The 22,352-nt window shown below is 43.5% G+C and overlaps 1 protein-coding gene across 1 annotated transcript; it reads left to right on the top strand.

Moving 5' to 3' along the window:
• Positions 1 to 722: 722 nt before the first annotated feature.
• LOC143766196 (uncharacterized) lies at positions 723 to 18,563 on the top strand. Its single transcript, XM_077253683.1, has 10 exons — positions 723 to 868; positions 998 to 1,177; positions 1,261 to 1,384; positions 1,464 to 1,561; positions 1,657 to 1,806; positions 1,932 to 2,111; positions 2,195 to 2,318; positions 2,401 to 2,498; positions 2,697 to 2,787; positions 17,593 to 18,563. The coding sequence occupies exons 1-10, from the start codon at positions 791 to 793 to the stop codon at positions 18,438 to 18,440; spliced, it is 1,971 nt and encodes a 656-aa protein (XP_077109798.1). The 5' UTR covers positions 723 to 790; the 3' UTR covers positions 18,441 to 18,563.
• The last annotated feature ends 3,789 nt before the right edge of the window (positions 18,564 to 22,352 follow it).

The following is a 22,352-nucleotide window of genomic DNA, read 5'->3' as shown; positions in this document are numbered from 1 at the left end:
GTCTCCAGGCATGGCCCTACTCTTCCCTAGAGCAAGGCAGCACCACTGTGGTACCCAAACTTCTGGGGTGCCACACAGGCGCTATAACATTTGTATTTGTCATTCTGGGCTTCATATAAGGGAACCTGTCACGTTGAGGGTAGAAAACGTCAGCGATTCTCTCATCGTCTTCCTGCATTGTCACCAGTTAGAGCCGCGCTCGTTTCTCCTCCATCCCGTAGATGATGAATAGAGATAAGCGCACACGTTCCCTGTAGAAGACTCTCTTATAATTGCGGCCGTTATAATTTATGACTCCTGTAAATCCCCCTCATGGTCGCTCCCCGGGACCCTCCCAGTGTCATTGCACTTTGTATTTCCAGAGTCCCTGTGACCAGAACGTCTCCTGTAGTAGTAATCTGCACCATTATCCGTGTAGATGGCAGATTCTGGGGAAAGGACACAAAACACAATGAGTTCAGGCCACACTCCATCTTTATGACATATTTCAACTCCATCACTCAGGCGTCCATTGTTTCCTTCAGTCTGTTTACATCACTGTAATAACGATAATGGATGCCAGTATGTCTGAGCTGTAACTGTTCTGTTACATGATGGTTTATGGAGATCATGTGCCAATATGCTGCCACCATGAAGATGTGACATGGAGAATATGTCTTCATGAAATATGGGATAGATTCTTTATGATGTTACATCAGCTCATCTTCTTTACATTTAGTTCCCTGCAATATCGGATCCTCTCAGTGGAGATCTTCTGTATAAGAGAAACTTTCTGATTAACCCATCAAGGATGGATAGCGACAGGATGAAGATGGCGGAAAGGATATTACACCTCACCCTAGAGATGCTCTTCCAGTTTACTGGAGAGGTGAGAGATTCGGATGATGTCACATTACATCATTCTTATCTATGGGACTAACAGATGGACTGAACTGGAGAGGTGAGGACTCTGGAAATGTCTGTAGTGATATTTATTAATGTGTCTCTCCATAACCAGGATTATACAGTAGTGAAGAAGACCTCTAGTGAGCGCTGTCAGGCCCCTGTGTCTGAGGGATGGGGAAGACCCCTGAGCCCAATCACGGTGACTCTATCTCACCCCCTGATACATGAGGACGTCAATGACCAGAAGATCGTAGAACTCACCTACAGGATGATTGAGCTGCTGACTGGAGAGGTGACACTGCGGGGAATGCTGGGACATTATTCTGTAACGGTATGAAGGGATTGATGGGATGATGGTATAATTGTATTTGTCAGGTTCCTATAAGGTGTCAGGATGTCACCGTCTATTTCTCCATGGAGGAGTGGGAGTATTTAGAAGGACACAAAGATCTGTACAAGAACGTCATAAAGGAGGTTCTCAAGCCCCTCACATCACCAGGTAATAGGACTAAATACACACGGCCTAAAATTATCTGTATGTAAAGAATGAATTCAGTCCCTGTATGTGTTTCCTCCAGTTCTATCCAGTAGGAGGACAACACCAGAGAGATGTCCCTGTCCTCGTTTTCCACAGGATTGTAAAGAAGAAAATTCCTATATTCCTCAGTATCATCAGGTAGATGCTGTCACTATGAAGATGTGATGTGAAGAAGATTTCTTCTTAACATTTTTAATAGATTCGCTATGATGTTTGACCTTTTTCCCATTCAGGTCCCTGCAATATCAGATCCTCTCAGTGGAGATCTTCTATGTAAGAGAATTTTCCTGCTTGACCCGTCAAGGATGGATAGGAGCAGTGACAATATGGCGGAGAGGATATTACATCTCACCCTAGAGATCCTTTTCCAGCTTACTGGAGAGGTGAGTGATTCTGATGACGTCACATTACATCATTCTTATCTACAGGAATAACGGACAGATCTGGAGAGGTGAGGACTCTGGAAATGTCTGCAGTGAGATTAATGAATGTGTCTCTCCATAACCAGGATTACACAGTAGTGAAGAAGGCCATTAGTGAGCGCTGTCAGGCCTTTATGTCTGAGTGGTGGGGAAGAACCCTGAGCCCACTCACGGGGCCTCCACCTCACCCCCTGATACATGAGGACATCAATGATCAGAAGATCCTAGAACTTACCTACAAGATGACTGAGCTGCTGACTGGAGAGGTGACACTGCTGGGAATGCTGGGACATAATACACTAACACTATGAAGGGATTGGGGGGATGACGGTATCATTGTATGTGTCAGGTTCCTATAAGGTGTCAGGATGTTGCTGTCTATTTCTCCATGGAGGAGTGGGAGTACCTAGAAGGACACAAAGATCTGTACAAGGATGTCATGATGGAGGTTCCCCGACCCCTCACATCACCAGGTAATAGATAGGACTAAATGCACACGGCATATAATTATCTGGATGTAAAAATGAACTCAGTCCCTGTATGTGTTTCCTCCAGTTCTAACCAGTAGGAGGACAACACTAGAGAGATGTCCCCGTCCTCTTCTTCCACAGGACTGTAAAGAAGAAAATCTCAGTATTCCTCATGATCATCAGGTTGGTAGAAAGAAGTTGCCATGAGATCTTCTCTATGATGTGTAGTTGGCTGTGAAGGTCTTGTGCTCAGGTTTTTTTTATCCACCAGTATTATTTCTTTTATACTTGTGTAATGAGAATGGTGGAGATGGCAGGATTAGAGCTGATCGTAGACAGGACTTCTCCATCTGTCTGTGACTTTTACAATATTTGTTTCAGGGTAAAGATCTGACCCATGTTAATACTAAAGAGACCTATGTGAGGGGTGATGAGTGGTGTAATGAGGTGATTCCTGCAGATAACAGCAAAGGTGAGTAGTAATCACTAAATGCAGATTATTCACAGATTATCCTTCCTGTAGAATTCTATGTTTCATTTTTTAGGGCTTGGTCTCTCAATACTTTTTGATGTGCATTTTTACTGAACAAAGGATTTAGTGCTTTTTCTATTAAAGCATTTTAGCTACAACATTTCACAGGCCAGAACTAAAGTAATACAGTTTTACCACTAAGAAAAATATAGGGCCGATCTCTGTATAATCTGCTCTGACCGTTTGGTCATGTGATCGCTCCAGCCTAACTCCATCCACAGCAGGAAAGGATTAGTCTCGGCGGTGGATAGTGATTGGCTAAATCGATCAGGAGTTCATCCGAAAGAGAAGGCATGGAGACTGGCGGGGCACCTCGTCATCAGTGGAAGGGGATTATTAATAATTAGCTGAATAGCCCAGTGTTGCCCGAGCATAGTAACTAACTGTCGTTAGTTATAACAAATTATAATGATTATATTGCACATAAAAACATTTCACATCATATATTCAAAACTACAGATTTGCAACACAAATTAACTAAATGATTACCCAAGTACTTAAAAAAAGACCAAAAATCACCGCCTAGTAATATGGCATGCTTCAAAAACAACAACACACATCCAATTTAGGAGAATGGAAACATTTAGCCATGAAATATATAAAACAAATTTCCTTTATTTAGATATATCTTTCAAACAACATATATATTTTTTTATTATTATCAATGAACAAGTAAAAAATTGGGGATAAAACTGCACAGAAAAAACACCGCCAAATACCACACAGGCAATGATTAAATGACATGAATGTCAAAAAATATGTATATCCCTTAAAGGTGAGTATAGATATTATTCACCAAATATTACACCTATTCCATAATGTGTCTTATAACATAATATACCGTATTTTTCGCTTTGTAAGACGCTCCGGATTATAAGACGCACCCCAAATTTTGAGGAGAAAAATAGGAAAAAACTTTTTTTAATAAATTGAGGGGGCTTCTTATAATCCATGCGTCTTATTGCTTACCAGGGGTTGTGGCTGCGGTGGATCAGGGTCCCAGGGTCGTTGCTGGAGGCAGGAGTGGAGCATTGCTGCAGGCTGGGATGATGGGGTCTGCAGGGGGGCTTCGGTGCTGCATGGGGGCTGCTGTGCTGCAGGCTGGGATGAGGGGTGCTGCAGGGGGCTCTGGTGCTGCAGGGGGCTCTGGTGCTGCAGGGGGCTCTGGTGCTGCAGGGGGCTGTGGTGCTGCAGGGCTGTCTCCGGTGCTGCGGGGGGCTCTGGCAACATTTTGTGAAAGACCAGAGCCCCCAGCAGTTCGTCCATGCGTTCCTGTATGACTGACTCCGGGAAAATGGCCGCCGGAATCTCGAGAGATAAGATCTCAGTGCTGAAATCTCATCTCCCGAGATTCCGGCGGCCATTTTCCAGGAGTTAGTCATACTAGAACGCATGGACGAACTGCCGGGGGGCTCTGGTCTTTCACAAAATGTCGCCAGAGCCCCCCGCAGCACCGGAGCCTCCAGCATCACCCGGGGCAGCAGCGGACAACCCCGGCAGTGGCGGCGGGTGACAGCGGCGGCGGGCGACAGCGGCGGCGGGCGGTAGCAGCGGCGGACACCCCCTCATCCCAGCCTGTAATGGTAAGCGGTATATCCGCTTTGTTAGACGCACCCACATTTCCCCCCCAAATTTGGGGGAAATAAAGTGCGTCTTACAAAGCGTAAAATACGGTAAATTGCACTAATGCACTAAAAGTCTAAACCTTTTGCCACTGTCTGTCTGACCATAATGGTTTCAAAGGAATGAATGACGGGATAAGGGCTCTGATGCCTTAAAAAAGGTCTGATATATTGGAATAAGGTATATAAATGTGAAAAATCGATTACCTGTGAGTAATGGCGGTGACCCAACCAGGACGCGCGTTTCGCCTGTGGCTTCGTCTGCGGGGAAAGTGCCGCAGCGTCGCCGCATGCGTCATGCGCCCGTATATTTAACATGGGGGCGCATGGACATGCGTTGTGCTGCGTTGTGCGACGCATGCGTTTTTTTTGGCCGCAAGCGTTGGGCGCAGAGAACGCAGCAAGTTGCATTTTTTTTGCGTCCAACTTTCGGCGAAAAAGGACGCATGCGTCGCAAAACGCAGCGTTTTAGCGTGCGTTTTGTTGCGTTTTTGCGTTTTGTTTGCGTTGTTGCGTTGTGAGTTGCGTCGCCGACGCAGCGGCACACAACGCAAATGTGAACGTAGCCTTAGAAGGATTCCTTTCCATTCTCCTCCTCCTCCTGAGGGATTGTTAAGGCCGGGGTCACACTGGCGACTAAAATGGAAGAGTGCAATTCGATAAAAAAATCGCATTGCACTCGGACCAATGTTAAACTATGGGGCAGCTCCCAGCAGCCGATTTTTTTTGTCTGCCGTTTTCCTCGGTCCGAGACAATCGCAGCATGCTGCGATTGTCACGGACACTCGGCCGACTCTCTGCTCACTAGCACCCATATAAGCCTATGGGTGCGAGTGAGACAACGCACATCACTCGGATATCATCCGCAGCTGTGCTCCGATCCGCTCTCTATGAGAGGCTCGGAGCACAGACGCATGACACTCGGCTCCCACTCGCAGCAGAGCAGGAGCTGAGGGTCATTAGCATCTCGCATCGGATGCAATAAGCTAGTGTGACCCCGGCCTAACCCTTTCAATACTATCAAGAGAAAAAAGCAATGCAGAAAAAAGTGCACACTTAACAGTACAAAAGCAATTATATTTTATTAAACACCATATAGCTCCAAGATTAAAAACAAGTAAAACCAAATCCTTCCCATCGATATACAGTTGTGGTCAAAAGTTTACATCCCCCGGCAGAATTTTTGCTTTCTTGGCCTTTTTAAAGAGAATATGAATGATAACACTAAAACTTTTCTCCACTCATGGTTAGTGGTTGAGTGAAGCCATTAATTGTCAAATTACTATGTTTTCTCTTGTTAAATCATAGTGACAACCCAAAACATCCAAATGACCCTGATTAAATGTTCACATACCCCATTTCTTAATACTTTGTATTGCCCCTCTAACATCAATGACAGCTTGAAGTATTTTGTGGTAGTTGTGGATGAGGTTCTTTATTTTATCAGATGGTAAAGCTGCCCAATCTTTTTGGCAAAAACACTCCAGTTCCTGTAAGTTCCTGGGCTGTCTAGCATGAACTGCGCGCTTGAGATCTTCCCAGAGTGGCTCAATGATGTTGAGGTCAGGAGACTGAGATGGCTACTCCAGAAGCTTCACTTTTTTCTGCTTTAGCCAATGACAGGTGGACTTGGCCTAAGTACGTCCCATGCGCAGCTTCCAGGCTGATGATTGCAAATTTGCCTCCAATATTTGCTAATAACATGCTGCATTCATCTTTCCTTCAACTTTGACCAAGTTTCCTGTGCCTTTGTAGCTCATACATCCTCAAAACATCAGCGATATTAGTGGCTGATTTATGGAAATGTTTAATAGTGGCGTGTTTAATGATAATAAAGCACAAGAGCACCTTGGGAACCATACCATATGTGATTGATGCTAGTTCCTGAAACTCTATTTATAGTATCTGTGTGTGTGTGACCTTGTGCAATACTATATCAGTTATTGGATAATGATAATGCATGGGAGCACTTTATAATATGTGTACAATGCTGGTCCCTGAAGTTCTATTTTTGAATATTTTTGTGTGAGACCGTATGCACTATTAAATTCACCTATAAAAAATTTTGGAGCCACATAATTTGATCTTGGTTCCTGAAGCCACTTTTGAAAAGAATTTGTTGTGTGTTGCGATCGTGTGTAATATCATATACGCCTATATGATCTCTTATTTGCAGAGTACGGATGTACCTAATATAAATATGTTATGGGATTTGGCCCTTTATTGAATGGGTAACTCCCCTTCTTTTGGTCCATCTCCATGTAAACCCTTACAAAAAAGGGTTTCTTTTTTTTGTCTGTTCCCCTGTGTAAGGAGTTATACCTAATACTATAAGGTGGGGTACCATATTGGAAAAAGGAACCTTAAGTTGGATCGAAATAAAGAAAAAAATTTTAGTAGTTGCCTTTAGTGATGAGTGAGTATGCTCGTTGCTCTTGTCTCCCCGAGCATGCTTGGGTGGTCTCTTAGCATTTGTTAGTGCTCGGAGAATTAGTTTTCATCGCCTCAGTTGCACGATTTACGGCTCCTAGAAAGGCTAAATACATGTGAGGAATGTCTGTTAGGGAATTCCCACATGTTTTCAGGCTGTCCAGAAGCCGTAAATCATGCAGCTGAGGTGACAAAAACTAAATCTCCGAGCACATCAAAATACTCAGAGATCACCCGAGCGTGCTCGGGGAGACCCGAGCAACAATGCTACTCGCTCATCACTAGTTGCCTTATCTGATATAGTGCATGTACCATATAATATATCAGAATTGGGGCAAGGTATGAATTGATCATATGGTACCTTACTCTTTTTTCCTGCACCCTATTATCTATTTTAGATTTTCTAGGGAGAGGGAGGGATAGCCGCTGAAGAGCGGGGGCACCACTGCGCAGTTTCTAGGGTGCCAACGTCTGCAGTCAGGCAGGGAGACAGTAGTGTAATAATAAGGTGATTTTTTTCCCCCTCCCTCTGATGTTTACAGACAAAATAAGTTGTGCTTTGTGTTGTCTTGTGAGTCATTTTGGCCAAAGAAATTTTGTTCTTAATCATAATATTAAAAGTTATCTTTTATTTGATCATTTGAAAAAGATTGGTACACTTTGGGTGAATGGTTTTTCATGGTACCTTATACCTCTTGCATGGTGATATGATGTTCTTTGTGGGTTTTTCTCTGCATCCTGAACAATTTTGCTGGCAGTTGTGGACAACATTTTTGTTGATCTACCTGACCGTGGTTTTGTTTTTACAGAGCCCCTGATTTTCCATTTGTTAATCACAGTTTGAATGGAATGCTGCTGACTGGCATTATCAATTCCTTGGATATCTTTTTGTATGCCTTTCCTGTTTTATACAGTTCATCTACCTTTTCCCATAGATCAGTTGACAATTCTTTATAGTATGATGGTTCCACCTGTAATCCCCCATATATAGTATGATGGCCCCACACATATAATCTCCTATATATAGTATGATGGCCTCTCGCATATAATCCCCCATATATAGTATAATGGGCCCACAAAGTACTGATTGATATACAGTGGGTAGGGAAAGTATTCAGACTCCTTTACATTTTTCACTCTTTGTTTCATTGCAGCCATTTGGTAATCTTATTTCTCATAGGCTGGGAGTCTTTCATGTATTTTTTTAGTTTCAATAATTTTTATTTTCAATAACATATCAATTAAACAACAGATTCCCTTACAAGGGAGTTCAGTAGGTTTCAAACCAAACAAAGAGAAAAAACCATACATACATTAACTCAAATTCAAAGATACAGATATGACGAGACAAGAACATGGGGAGACATAAAAGAGGGAAAATGGGGAGGAAAAAGAGATTCTGCACTTTACTTCGTGGTAGACTGCAGTATATTTACAAGACAAGATTATACTTTGTTCCGTTTTGTGAGTTCCGCCTCCCACCTCCCCGCACCCCACCCAACGCAGGCTCAACCCCAGTGTCATCGAAATCTCTCACAGGATAATGTAGTCTCAAATAGATAAAGTCAAGTTTTGTTCAAGATTCAAGTTCGTGTTAAGATCCATCCATGGTTTCCAAATTTGGTAGAAGGCCTCCCACACATCTTCCCTAGTCGCGTGTATACGTTCATATAAGAGGATTTAATTCATTTTATCTCTAACTGCTTGGAAAGAGAGTAATGGTGTCCTCCAGTTGGTAGCTATATGCAGCTTAGCGGCCATAAGCAACTGGCTTATCAGCCTGTGGAATTTGTTAGAAAATCCTGGGTATTTGGCTCCCAAGAGGAATGTGGCCGGGTCAGGTTGTATTGTCCCGCCATACATTTTTTCAATTATTAATCTTACTTCCCGCCACATGGTCGAGGCTATCGGACACTCCCACCAAATATGCTTCATATCTCCCACTTTTTTCACATCCTCTAAAACATTTATCTGAAATGTTGGGGTATATAGTGTGGAGTTTACTTGGGACTAGGTACGTTCTGTGCAGGACCTTAATGGATGTCTCTGCCAGGGAGGTTTGATGACTACCTCTGGAAACTGTGTCACAGCATCGCCTCCAATCTTCCAAAGTTAATTGGATACCCAGGTCCTCCTCCCACTGTTTCATGTAATGTAGTTTGTCAACTCCATGTGCCGCATTGAGAGATCCGTATAGCAGAGAAATGGTTCCCCTTCCCAGTGGGTCATCCATACACCTCTGTTCAAAGCTAGTCGCGCGAAAAGGGATTTTATGTTGTAGAAGCTGTTCCGCAAAATGGAAAACCTGATAGATACGAAAGGTTTCATTAGTGGGTGGATTGTATTTATGTAGGAATTCTTGTCTAGTTAGCCTAGTTAGAGGGGGGTCAGTGGGGCGGACTTAGATTGGAGTTCAAATTTAAACCTTTCCTTCCTCCAAAGGATCAGGGAATGTGCTGCGAAAGGTGCTGTAATGTGTAGGCCTTTTGGTAGTTTTTGTGTAGACCACATAAGGCCAGGCAAGGAAAATGGTAGCAAGAGGGACGATTCCAGGTCAACCCATCTCGGAGCCTGAGTGGCAGTGCAGGCATTTGTCAATTGGGCCAGCTGAGCCGACTTATAATACAGTGTGAAGTTAGGCATGGAAAGTCCCCCCAGCCTTCTATGTATGAACATAGTTTTTTGACGGATTCTGGGTTTTTTCCCCTGCCAAATAAATTTTGAAATCATAGAATGAATTTCGTGTAAGGTCTCATGAGGCAACGGAATGGGGAGAGAGCGGAATAAGTACAGAAATCTAGGCAGAGAGACCATTTTAATTGCATGCAACCTGCCCAACCAGGTCAACTTCATGGCAGACCATCTGGTTAAGTCAGCTCGGAGGTTTTTTATTAACGGGAGGTAGTTCCATTTGAGTAAGGTCGACTTATGAGAGGTAAGATTGACTCCGAGATAAGTTATGTAATGTTCATTTTTTACAAATTTGAACTGGGAGATAATATTTGTTTGCATGTCCTTAGTGGTGTTAAGAAATAGAGCTTCGGATTTGTCAACATTAATTTTGAGTCCTGAGATCGACTCAAATCCACGTAGAACTGAAAATAAATTTGGGAGAGTGGTAAGTGGACTGGACAAAGTCAGCAGTAAGTCATCCGCAAATAAACTTGCCTTATATTGTGCGCCAAATCCTGCAGGCCCAAGTATGTTCGGGTTAAGCCTTATTGCCTCAGCCAGTGGCTCCATGGCCATGGCGAACAGGGCTGGAGAAAGTGGGCAGCCCTGTCTCGTCCCCCTTTGTATGTTGATAGGAGTAGGTCTAGTTGACGGGAGTTTCAGATAAGCTGTAGGGCTGTCGTACAGTAGTTGGAGGCATGAAATAAGGGTGCGAGGGATGCCAAATCTGGATAGGACTTCAAATAGGTAGGACCTTGTGACTGAGTCGAAAGCTTTCTCTATATCTAAAGCTAATAATAGCAGGGGTTGTTTGTGATAATTAGCTGAATGTATAATATTTAAATTTCTCCTAATGTTGTCGGGGCCTTGTCTATTGGGTATGAATCCCACTTGATCACGGTGAATAAGGGTAGGTAGAAATTTGTTGAGTCTAGTGGTAATGATGGATGTAAAGAGTTTGAGATCAACATTTAATAACGATATAGGTCTATAATTCTTGGGAAGGAGATGGTCTTTCTTTGGTTTTGGGATTACCGTCACATGAGCTATATAGAATTCAGGTGGCATCTGGGTGCCATTTAGTAGAGCATTACAGTAATTTTTAATGTGCGGTGTGAGGATGTTTGTACATTTCTTGTAATATAATGCCGTGAGGCCATCAGGTCCGGGGGCTTTATTTTTCTTTAGGTTTTTAATTACCGCAGAGATTTCGTCTTCAGATATTGGTGTATGGAGTTGGTCTACAGCAGAGTTGGGGATTTTAGGTATTTTCAGTTCATCAAGGAAGGAGGATAAGGATTGTGGTGAGGGTGTCTGTGGGGAGGAATATAGTTTCTGATAGTAGTCTCGGAATGTTTCGTATACTATATCCGGGTGTGCGGAAATTCTGCCTTTGGAATCTTTGATGGAGGTGACATTATTTAAAAATTCTTTGCTTCTGAGTCTACGTGCCAACATGTTAGAAGGTTTATTTGCGTATTTATAAAAAGTTGACTTAGTCCATGTTAACGCTCTCTCTGTTTTATTTGTAAGAATAGTATCTAATTGTAGCTTAGTGTCTCTGATTTGTTTAATCAAAAAGAGGGTAGTGGTGGCTTGGTTAGCAAGTTCAAGTTTCATAAGTTTAGTCTCTAAGCGTGTTTGTAATTCAGATCTTTGTTTCTTTTTATTAGATGCAATTTTGATTAGTGAGCCGGTAATAAATTTTTTATGTGCCATCCACACTAGTCCAGGGGAAGTGTCATCAGTGGAATTGGTCTGGAAGTATAGTCCCAACTCCTCTTTAATTTTAGTGAGAGTAGTAGGGTCAGTAAGTAAGGATTCGTTCAGTCTCCATTTGAATAATTTAGAGGTGGTGACATTGAATTTAAATGTTGATAGGACAACATGGTGATCAGACCATGATGATGGAATATGACGGGAGAATAGGACCGATGGGATCGTTCCTGCTGTAGTTAGGTGTAGGTCTATTCGCGAATAGGACCGATGTGCAGGTGAGAAGTATGTGTAACCCTTTACAGGACCATTTAATTCCCTCCATACATCGACCAGGCAGTTTACTTTCATTAGGTGTTGGATTTTCTGGCTAGTTTTGATGTAATTAGCTGAAAAACCGACCTCTGGGAAGCTGCGGGTAAATAGCTATTAACAATGCAAATTGACTGGTTTCGTGATGTTCCAAGAGTAATGAGGAATCTGCCCTCACGGTCTGACTGTGTGCTGATGAGTTGAAATGGGAAGCTATTTCTAATGAAAGTGGCGACACCTCTCGATTTTTTATCCCAGCTTGACATATAGTGTTGTGAATAGTTGGCGTCAAAATACTTAGGGTGGGAAGAGGTGGAAAAATGGGTCTCCTGGAGACAGATAATGTCTGGTGCGTGCTTTGAGTAATCAAGGAAGGCTTTCTTACGTTTAATGGGCGAATTGAATCCTCGGACATTATGAGAAATAACATTACACATTTTTCAGTGAATATTTACCGCTAAAGAATGAAGAGGCTCGAGCAGGGTCCAGAATTGTGTTCCTGATTAGCAGTTGTTGAGTTGATTGGTAAGTGCAGTGATGATCTCTGTGGGAAAACAGTAGGAAGGAAACAGACTGGGTGGAGACAAGGACAAACATAACAATTAATATGAACAGACGGATATCAAATCCGGAAAATATGGCGATCTGGTTTACCATATTAGGTGGAGTACCAGGTATCGCCATGTTTAGGCAGCATGTTGTAAACCCGACATTTAGGCCCTTGATAGAAAGCTAGGTGTAAAGGGGAGTAAAGAAAGAAAGGGAGAAGAGAAGGAGGAGAGAGAAGAGAGGAAAAAAAAAAAAAAAAGGGGAGGAGAAGGAAGGAGGGGAAGAAGGAAGGGGTGAGAGGGAGGGGGGAGAGGGAAAAGGGGAAAGGTGGGGGGGAGGGGAGGGAGGAGAGGTGTGGGGGAGGGGAGGAAGGGGGGAAGGGAGAAAGGGAGGGAAGGAAGGAGGAAGAGTAAGGAGGAGGAGGGGGGGAGGGGGGATGGGGGGAAGAGAGGGGGGAGGGGGAAGGGGGGAAAAGGGGAAGGAGGGGGAAAGGGAGAGGGGAAGGGGGGAATTGCAGAGAGGAAATTGTTGGGGGAAGAGGGGAAAAGCAGGGGGAATCAAAGAGGGGAGAGGTAGGGAAGAAATAGGGTCGATTAGAGATGTAGGAATTTGATGGACCTCTTGCATATAAAGTCAGAATAGATTATCTATATAAACAATTAGTATTTCATTACTAAGTCTGAGAGGCTGAGAGGAGAGACGGCAAGGAACTATCGTCTCCTTTCTCCCAACTCCAGGAGCAATCAAGATGAACAATATCGACCCACTCCGCCTCCCAGGAAACAAGGTAGACAAATTTGTAAGCTAGACATATCAGACGATCCGTGCGTTTTGGCTCCTCGTTCTGGGGGTGTTTTGCCATTCTCTTGGCGGTCTTGGTTTTCTCTGTGGCATGGCTGAAGTCTCTATAGATATCGGGATCCCAGCTTTAAGCATGGCTTGTTTCCCTTCTTCTAGTGAACGGCAGGTGTATAGTTGAGAGTTGTATGTAAAGATGAGAGCAAAGGGGAAGCTCCATCTGTATTTAATCTGTGCCGTCTGCAAAGCTGATGTCACTGGTTTGAGGGATCTCCTTCTGGCGAGGGTGGTTGATGCGATATCCGCATAGATATGTACTGAAGACGGCAGTCCCGGTAGGTCTGGATTATCACGTGCAGCATTCAGGATTAGATCTCGTGCCTCCTCATAATGTAGTTTTAAGATCACATCCCTGGGCATATCATTATTGCGCGGCCTGCCCAGGGCTCTATGGATTCTGGTGATATGTAGCATAGACTGATCTGTGTCAGGGAGCAGCGCTGTGAAAAGAGCGGTAGCAGTGTCTTTGAGAGCTATAATATTTTCGGGGAGTCCCCTAATCCGCAGATTACCCCGACGTGATCTGTTCTCATAGTCTTCGCATCGGAGTTCCAGTTCTGCGACACGTTCTGCATGTAGTTTGAGGGTTTCACGATCTTCTTCTAGGGCATCTGCAGTAGCATCCATCTTTTCCTCCAGGGCCACTGTACGCTGCATAATGTCCTGTATCTGGGAGGAGATCTTCTGCATAGCTGTGGTAAGCTCTGACCGGAAAGTCTCTTGTAAGGATTTGGTAAGAGCTGCTGTGAAGATCGTTGTCTCCATGTGGGGACCGGTCTCGTCCTGGTCTATGATATCTCCTGCGCTCCCTGCAGAGGCCGAGGGGAAAGAAGTCGCAGCAGCCATCTTAGAGGGGTCTGAAGAAGAACCACGATGTTACGGCCTGGTGGTTGTGTCACGCCTCCCTTCTTAGGCATCGCCAGGGAGAGGGTCGCCTAGGAGAACAGTGGGTCCAATTATGGTGTGTTTGGTGTAGTTCAGGTGCTAATTAGGGCCTAAATAGATAAGTCGGGTAGCGGAGATCAGCAAGACATGACTGTCACCGCCGAAGACCGCACATGCGCCTCTGAGAGGGGGGTTATTTTAAGTAGCCTTCATAATGTGCACAGAATTAGAGCTCAGTACGGGCACTAGGTGTCGCTCTTGTATCAGTGAAGACGACTGTTAACCAGATGAGCCTTTTTTGTGTATTATAGAATATATCACCAGTTCTTTGATTGAGCACTAGGTGTCACTATACGTTTGTCTTCCAAAGCACCCTCTTTGTCTCAATGTAAATGAATCTGAAGTAGTAAGATGCTCAAAAGTCAAATAGAAAGACAGACTCTCCAAGTGGCAAAGGGGGCTATTATGCTGTCAACATATAGGTCCCAGGGGATTATTGGTGACACCACGGGGCTGTAGTCTGGATACCATATGAGCGCTTGTTGTACATTAAGGTGTTAAGTATGTAATTAGTCTTCTGTAGGCTTGGTTCAGAATCTGGTGGAGGAAGGGCTGCAGCAAGTCAGGTGCAGCGCCGAGTTGTGGAGGAGAGGCGGCTATAAATGGAGTAAGGCGCACACTTATGTTCTCTGAGGTCCCTAGCAGGAGCAACAAGATGGCGCTGGGTATGGCGGGAACCCCTCAGGCCCCCCTCCGCCTGCAGAGTCTCACTGCCCCAGCCGGAGGGTCGCTAGATCAGGTGGGGGACACAGTAAGTTCGCCTGATTCTCATCCAGCGAGCGCGATCCTTCCACCACCCGACTCCGTCCACAGGGGGCAGCGGCCGGGGTTTCGCGCCACACAGACCCGCTCCAGACGAGAGGCTGCAGCGCTCGCCGGCTTGTAGTGGCACCGGCGCCGGCGAGCGAAAGTTCGCACAGGTGTGAGCGGGGGATCAGGGCGTCGGAGAGGTAGCTCAGGAAGGGGGTGCTGTGTACCTTCTCGGCGCCGCAGCAGACCACCGCCCCCCCGGCCTGTGGAGCCCTCAAGATGGCGGCTCCTGTATCACTTCTTCGTCCCCACACGGGGTATTGCTGGTCCTCCTCTGGGGAAACGAGCCCTTGTTGCTCTCCGGGTGCTTGCTATATCTTCTGCCAGATGATAGAGGCTTTTAGGAATCTTTGGGGCTATTTGGAGTTCTTAGGGATCATTCAGTGTCCAGAGCTCTGGTGAGGTGCGTCCTTTCTCCTTCACCATCAGGCCACGCCCCCTTTCATGTATTTTTTTAGCAAACTCTATGCGGACTTTCATAGGTCTTGCACTGAGGAGATGCTTCCGTTGGACCACTCTGCCTGGTGGAGGGCTGCAGTGACTTTGTAGAACTTTCTCCCATCTCCCTACCGCATCTCTGGAGCTCAGCCACAGTGATCTTGGGGTTCTTCTTTACTTCTCTCTCCAAGGCTCTTCTTCCACAATTGCTCAGTTTGGCTGGACGGCCACGTCTAGGAAGACTTCTGGTGGTTCCAAATTTCTTCCATTGAAGGATTATGGAGGCCACTGTGCTCTTAGGAACCTTGAGTCTTGCAGAAATTCTTTTGTAATCTTGGCCAGATCTGTGCCTTGCCACAATTCTGTCTCTGAGCTCCTTAGCCAGTTCCTTTGACCTCATGATTCTCATTTGGTCTGACATGCACTGTGAGCTGTGAGGTTTTATATAGACAGGTGCCTTTCCAAATCAAGTTCTATCAGTTTAATTAAACACAGCTGGACTCCAATGAAGGAGGAGAACCATCTCAAGGATGATCACAAGGAAATGGACCGTGGACTGCTGTTTTGAGACCCCTGATATACGGTATCTGGACCCCTCTAATATTTATTCCAGGTACACTAATAGCTTGGCGTTGCAGTGGTATGGCCATTTCACCAAAGTATCACAGGAGCTGTTTTTCCAACACAAATGACAACCCCATGCTGCATATTGCTTGTAGTACTGTGAGTTGCCAGCGCGTTCTAAACGTGATCTCGTGTTCTGCAACGTCTCTTGACTTCTCTGACATTTAACTCATCATTGGTTGGCAATTGCAGCAGCAGATCTTGTGGATTTTCCTGCCCAAGTGCATTGAGTGTCACAGAACATTCTTCGTACGATCATTAATAACCTCATTGATAGCAACCAAAGCGTGTAAGTGCATTTTTGCACAAGCCACTCACACTCGATACTGATACTCATTTCCAAGTATATAACATGTTTTTCCATCCTGTGATTTCCATAACTTCACAAGTTTTCCTTCTGGGATTACAATTTCAATATAGAGGAGTGTGGTATGTCCGGCATATTGTGATACTTCTTCACCACTGCTCCCAAGGATTAGCATTGCCTGCCAGGCTGACATCATGTCAACAGCACAGCAACCAATCAGTAAGCTGACTAGTTGCAATGCTGTCAATGTAATGTCGGCGCTGCAGCCAATGCCAGACTGTTGTGAATTTGGTTTCTGGGCTCCCCCGGTGGTTACTGGTGGTACTGAACTTGTGTGCTTCATCTCCTCTGTTCACCTGTTTCCATCAGGATGTGGGAGTTTCTATTTAGCCTTGCTCCTCAGTCATTTCTATGCCGGCCAACAATGTTACCAGAAGCCTTTCTGTTGCATGTTCCTGCTCCTAGACTACTATCAGCTAAGTTGGACTTGTAGTCCTAAGATTGTTTTGCATTTTTGTTCCAGTGCTCTGTTTTTGAATATTTCTGAGGCTGGAAGCTCTTGTGAGCTGAAATTGCCACTCTGGTGTCATGAGTTGATATTAGAGTCTTAAAGTAATTTCAGGATGGTGTTTTGAAAGGGTTTTCAGCTGACTGTGAAGTTCCCTTTTCTGTCTTCCTACTATCTAGTAAGCGGACCTCAATTTGCTAAACCTATCTTCATACTTCGTATGTCATTTTCCTCTAAAATCACCGACAATATATGTGGGGGCTACTGTCTGCCTTTTGGGGAAAATTTCTCTAGAGGTAAGCCAGGTCTGTATTTTCCTCTGCTAGGGTCAGTCAGTCCTCCGGCTGGCGCTGGGCGTCTAGGGATAAAACGTAGGCACGCTACCCGGCCACTGTTAGTTGTGCGGTAGGTTTAGCTCACAGTCAGCTCGAGTTCCCATCTTCCAAGAGCTAGTCCTTTTGTATGCTTTACTACGGTCTCTTGCCATTGAGAACCATGACACCAGACATTGGGAGTAGTGTCAGATTCACCAGTGGACCGCAGGAAGGTGAGTCCACCATAGATTTTTTTTTTTAAAGCCAAATGCAGTGATGGACATATTTAATTTAAAAGCCAACAACCCCTTCAATGGTATTGGTCAGTTGTTTTGGCATGCTTATGCTTACCAGCAAGGTTGTGCAACTGTGGAAAGCCTATGATGGCCGAAACAGACAGTGGATCCAAGGAATGCTTTTTAGTTAGGCATGCAGGAACTCACTAGGAAACAGGAATTAGTCGCTGACTGGTACAATTAAGGGAGTTAATAGATAATCTAGGTCATGCAGAGAAGTGAGGCAGCTGGATGTCTAAGCATTGGATGAGGCAGGAAGCAGTTCTTGAGCAACACAAGATCATTTTTTAGCAATGATTCAATGTCTATTAAAAAATAAATATACAATTATCTTTTTTGGCAGATAACTGGACCGTGATCTCAGAGAAATACGTGATATTTTCAGATTTTAATGCAAATGATCCTAGTACAACACCGGATACTTTTGAAGAGCATCCAATTACACCAGATATACCTCTACTCTTTCTTAAGAAAAATAAATATAACAAAAGGGATGGTGAACATCCAATAGCACATAAAAGAAAAAAGCCATTTTCATGTTCGGAATGTGGGAAATGTTGTATATCGAAATCTGATCTTACTAAACATCAGAGAATTCACACAGGGGAAAAACCGTTTTCATGCTCGGAATGTGAAAAAAGTTTTTCTGACAAATCATCTCTTGCTCAGCATCAGAAAATTCACACAGGTGAGAAGCCATTTTCATGTTCGGAATGTGGGAAATGTTGTATATCGAAATCTGATCTTACTAAACATCAGAGAATTCACACAGGGGAGAAACCGTTTACATGCTCGGAATGTGAAAAAAGTTTTTCTGACAAATCATCTCTTGCTCAGCATCAGAAAATTCACACAGGTGAGAAGCCATTTTCATGTTCAGAATGTGGGAAATGTTTTATTCGGAAGAAAAATCTTGCTACACATCTGAATATTCACACTGGAGAGAAGCCATTTTCATGTTCAGAATGTGGTAAATGTTTTAATAGGAAGGAAAATCTTGCTAGACATCTGAATATTCACACAGGGGAGAAGCCATTTTCATGCTTAGAATGTCAAAAAAGTTTTTCAGAAAAATCAATTTTTGTTCAGCATCAGAAAATTCACACATGGGAGAAGCCATTTTCATGTTTAGAATGTGGGAAATGTTTTAGGGCTGTCCCACACGTCCAGATAATTCCGGTACCGGAATAAATCGGTACCGGAGTTATCCGTGTCCGTGTGCCTGGGAACTCACGGAGGCCATACCTGCGGCACACGTGTGCCGCCCGTATGGCGAGTGGGTACCACACGGAGCGTGTGGTACCCACTCTGCATGGTGCTGAAGCTGCGATTCATATCATCCCTGCAGCAACGTTTGCTGCAGGGAAAATATGAAGAATAGTGTTTAAAATAAAGATCCATGTGTCCGCCGCCCCCCCACCCCCTGTGCGCCCCCCCCGCTGGTCAGAAAATACTCACCCGGATCCCCCGTCGGCAGTCGCTCCTTCCTGGTCTGGCCGGGGCTTACTGTATGCGGTCACGTGGGGCCGCTCATTTACACTCATGAATAGGCGGCTCCGCCCCTATTGGAGGTGGAGCCACATATTCATGAGTGTAATCGGCCGCATACAGTAGAGAAGCCGCGGCCAGACCAGGAAGGAGCGACTGCCGACGGGGGACCCGGATAAGTATTTTCTGACCAGCGGGGGGGCGCACAGGGGGTGGGGGGGCGGCGGACACATGGATCTTTATTTTAAACACTATCATTCATATTTTCTCTGTAGCAAACGGTGCTACAGGGAACATATGAATGGCGGCTTCAGCACCATGTGGGGGGGACAGCGCTTACTGTAGCGCTGTCTCCGGCACGCCACACGGACCCCAGACGGAGAATGTCCGTGTGAGGTGCGTGTTTTACACGGACCCATTGACTCTATTGGGTCCGTGTAATCCGTGCGCTCCCACGAACACTGACATGTCTCCGTGCTTGGCACACGGAGACACGGTCCGCACACGGTCCGCACAAAATCAATGACATCTGAACAGATGCATTGATTTTTATGGGTCTACGTGTGTCAGTGTCTCCGGTACGGGAGGAAACTGTCACCTCACGTACCGGAGCCACTGACGTGTGAAACCGGCCTTAGAGATAATTCACATCTTGTTAGACATCACAGATGTCACACTGGGGAGAAGCTGTTTTCATGTTTAGAATGTGGGAAATGCTTTAGAGATAATTCACATCTTGTTAGACATCACAGATGTCACACAGGAGAGAAACCATTTTTATGTTCAGAATGTGGGGAATGTTTTAGTCGGAAAACAAATCTTGCTAGACATCTGAAAATTCACACAGGGGAGAAGCCATTTTTATGTTCAGAATGTGGAAAATGTTTTAATCGGAAAACACATCTTGCTACACATCTAAAAATTCACACAGGGGAGAAGTCATTTTTGTGTTCAGAATGTGGAAAATGTTTTAATCGGAAAACACATCTTGCTACACATCTGAAAATTCACACAGGGGAGAAGCCATTTTAATGTTTACAATGTGGGAAATACTGGTCTTCAAAATCTGATCTTGCTAAACATACGACAATTCACACGGGAGCAACCATTTTCATGTTCAGTCTGCGGAAAATGTTTTCATCAGAAAAAAACTACTAGGCATCTGAGAAATCACACAGGGGAGTAGCCATTTTTCTGATCAGAATATGGGAAATGTTTTACAAACCCATCAAATATAGTCACACATCGGAGAAGTCACGTAGGGGAAAAGACATTTTCAATTTCAGAATGGGGAAAATTTTCTTACATGTTTATTTTTTTACTCAGAGAAATCACACCGGTAGCTACACACTTTTTTAAATAATTTACTTGTCAGATTGTAAATTCAATGTAAATTCACATGTCGTCATACAAGAGAGATAGAAAGCAATTTAAAGCTCTAAATGATGACTAATAAATGTACGCAATTACCAATAAACATCTGTTATCAAAAAGCAAACAATGGAATAAAGCATCTATAAACTGATTGCACACTTTATTAGAGACACCCGTCTATTAGCACATTGGACATCCTCTGGCGTTTCTAAGTGCAGCAATTTCTTGTCACAAAATTAAATGCAGGAATATTGGCCCATGCAGGCTGGATATTTTCTCACAAATAATGGTAAAAAATGGAATTTCTTTCAATTCTAATTCAGACGTCAGTGATCTTTTTGTATGCAAAAAAAAAAAAAGGTAAATTGTGTGGGGATTTCCACTCTTTTGGGCACATCAGGGACTTTCCAGGATTCTCAGGTGTATAAAGCGATGTGGCATATGGGGAGTTGTATATACAACCCCATCAGATGTGTGTGCAGTTACAATCTCAAACTCTTGTCAAGAGAGATCGAGAGAGAGATCGATAGAGATCGAGAGAGAGAAAGATCGAGAGAGATATTTAAATTGCAGCATTCTAAGAAAATTTAAAAATTGATTTCTGTTCAAATATACACATTCAACCTACTAGACAAAGAGGGAAGACCTCCCCAAATAGGTCTTCTCCCTCTCTGTGCATACTTCAAATAAATCCCAAACGGTCTCTTCTGTCTTTGTTATTATTTTAGGTTTCTTGTTTATATATATATATATATATATATATATATATATATATATATATATATATATATATATATATATATATATATATAAACCCAGTATCAATTGATTTTGTTTTGTTTCATAACCCTTTCATAAATTTGCCCCTTGTTTATTCTCAAGTTGCTTGTTTTATTTTTTAACAAATATGTAAAATTAAAAAAAATAAACAACAAACTAAACAAATAAAATAAAAATAATTGTCTTTTTTTCCCTTTACAATATTTTGTGCATAATATGCATTGTTCTACTTGCAAAATTAACCCTGTGGGGAGCCTATGAGCGCTGTTGAGATCTATAAACAATGGCAGGAGAGCTGTTGGGATTAAATACTCATCATATGCAATTGTGATCATTATCCTAGAGCTTCTGTTCGGAGATAAATCACAATTCTTCACTTGCAGCACTCTACAAGGAAGGAATGTCCTCATCGAACTGCATATCTTTCCTCCTGCCAAAAGGATTGGAATCCAAGGCTTGAAATCATTCGAAGAAAAACCACAAAATTGAGCTTGCCTTGAGTTGGTACACGTGCAGCACATAAACACGTGTTCACATTGGCCATAAAACCTACAAGAGAAAAAATGAGCAAAAACCCTGCTGTAACTATGTAAAAAGCAAAAAGTGCATCTAAATAACACATACAGGAAATATATATATCTTTGTACCATGTTAGCCAGTAGATAGAAAAATATTTAGAATTGATAGTCCTCAGTGGTTGATACCTTTGAATGGCTAATTGAGAAGATGGTAACAAATTGCAAGCTTTCGAGACTACTCAGGTCTCTTCATCAGGCATAGACTAATACAATTTCTGAAGAATCACATATTTATGCACAACATAGCACATAAATAATGCCATAGATATGACAGGTGACGTGAAGCAGAACTACCATTATGGGAGAGTGATAAACAGTTGTGTCCATAAATAGTAGAACAGATCATAGATAAGGAGTAGGTTTTATTGTCCTCTGATTGGGATCTGGTTCTCTGTTTTGATGCCCCCACAAGGTCTGATGAGCAAATTTCTTAATTGATATAAAAATACATAAATCCATGCGACACATTCATTCCTGCACTAAGAGTGTCAAAGGTTGACATGAGTTTATACTCAGACTTTTCTGTCTCTCTGAGAATTGAAATTACCCTTTAATACAAGTAATTTCACGTCCATGGACATGAAAATACTTGTATTAAAGGGTAATTTTAAATCTCGCTGTAATCGCACCAACCCGAAAAATAAAGTCGCCTAATCACTTATACCGCACGAGGAATGGCGTACAAAATAAATTAAACCAATTCTTAACATGCTGTTGAATTATTTCATTCTGCCTCCCAAAGATAGTAAGGCTCAGCGCACATTTATTCTGTGCTATGTGTTTAGCTCTTGCATCGGGGATTCCATGTAAATCTGTCATGTCGGACGCTGTTCAGACCAGGTCGTCCGACAGACAGCGGTAATTCCGCTTTTGACCACTATGT

Source organism: Ranitomeya variabilis, chromosome 4 (genome assembly GCF_051348905.1).
Source record: "Ranitomeya variabilis isolate aRanVar5 chromosome 4, aRanVar5.hap1, whole genome shotgun sequence".
In the NCBI taxonomy this organism is placed as follows: Eukaryota; Metazoa; Chordata; class Amphibia; order Anura; family Dendrobatidae; genus Ranitomeya; species Ranitomeya variabilis.
Note: the sequence above shows the minus strand (reverse complement) of the source record. Positions and strands in the feature narration are given on the sequence as shown.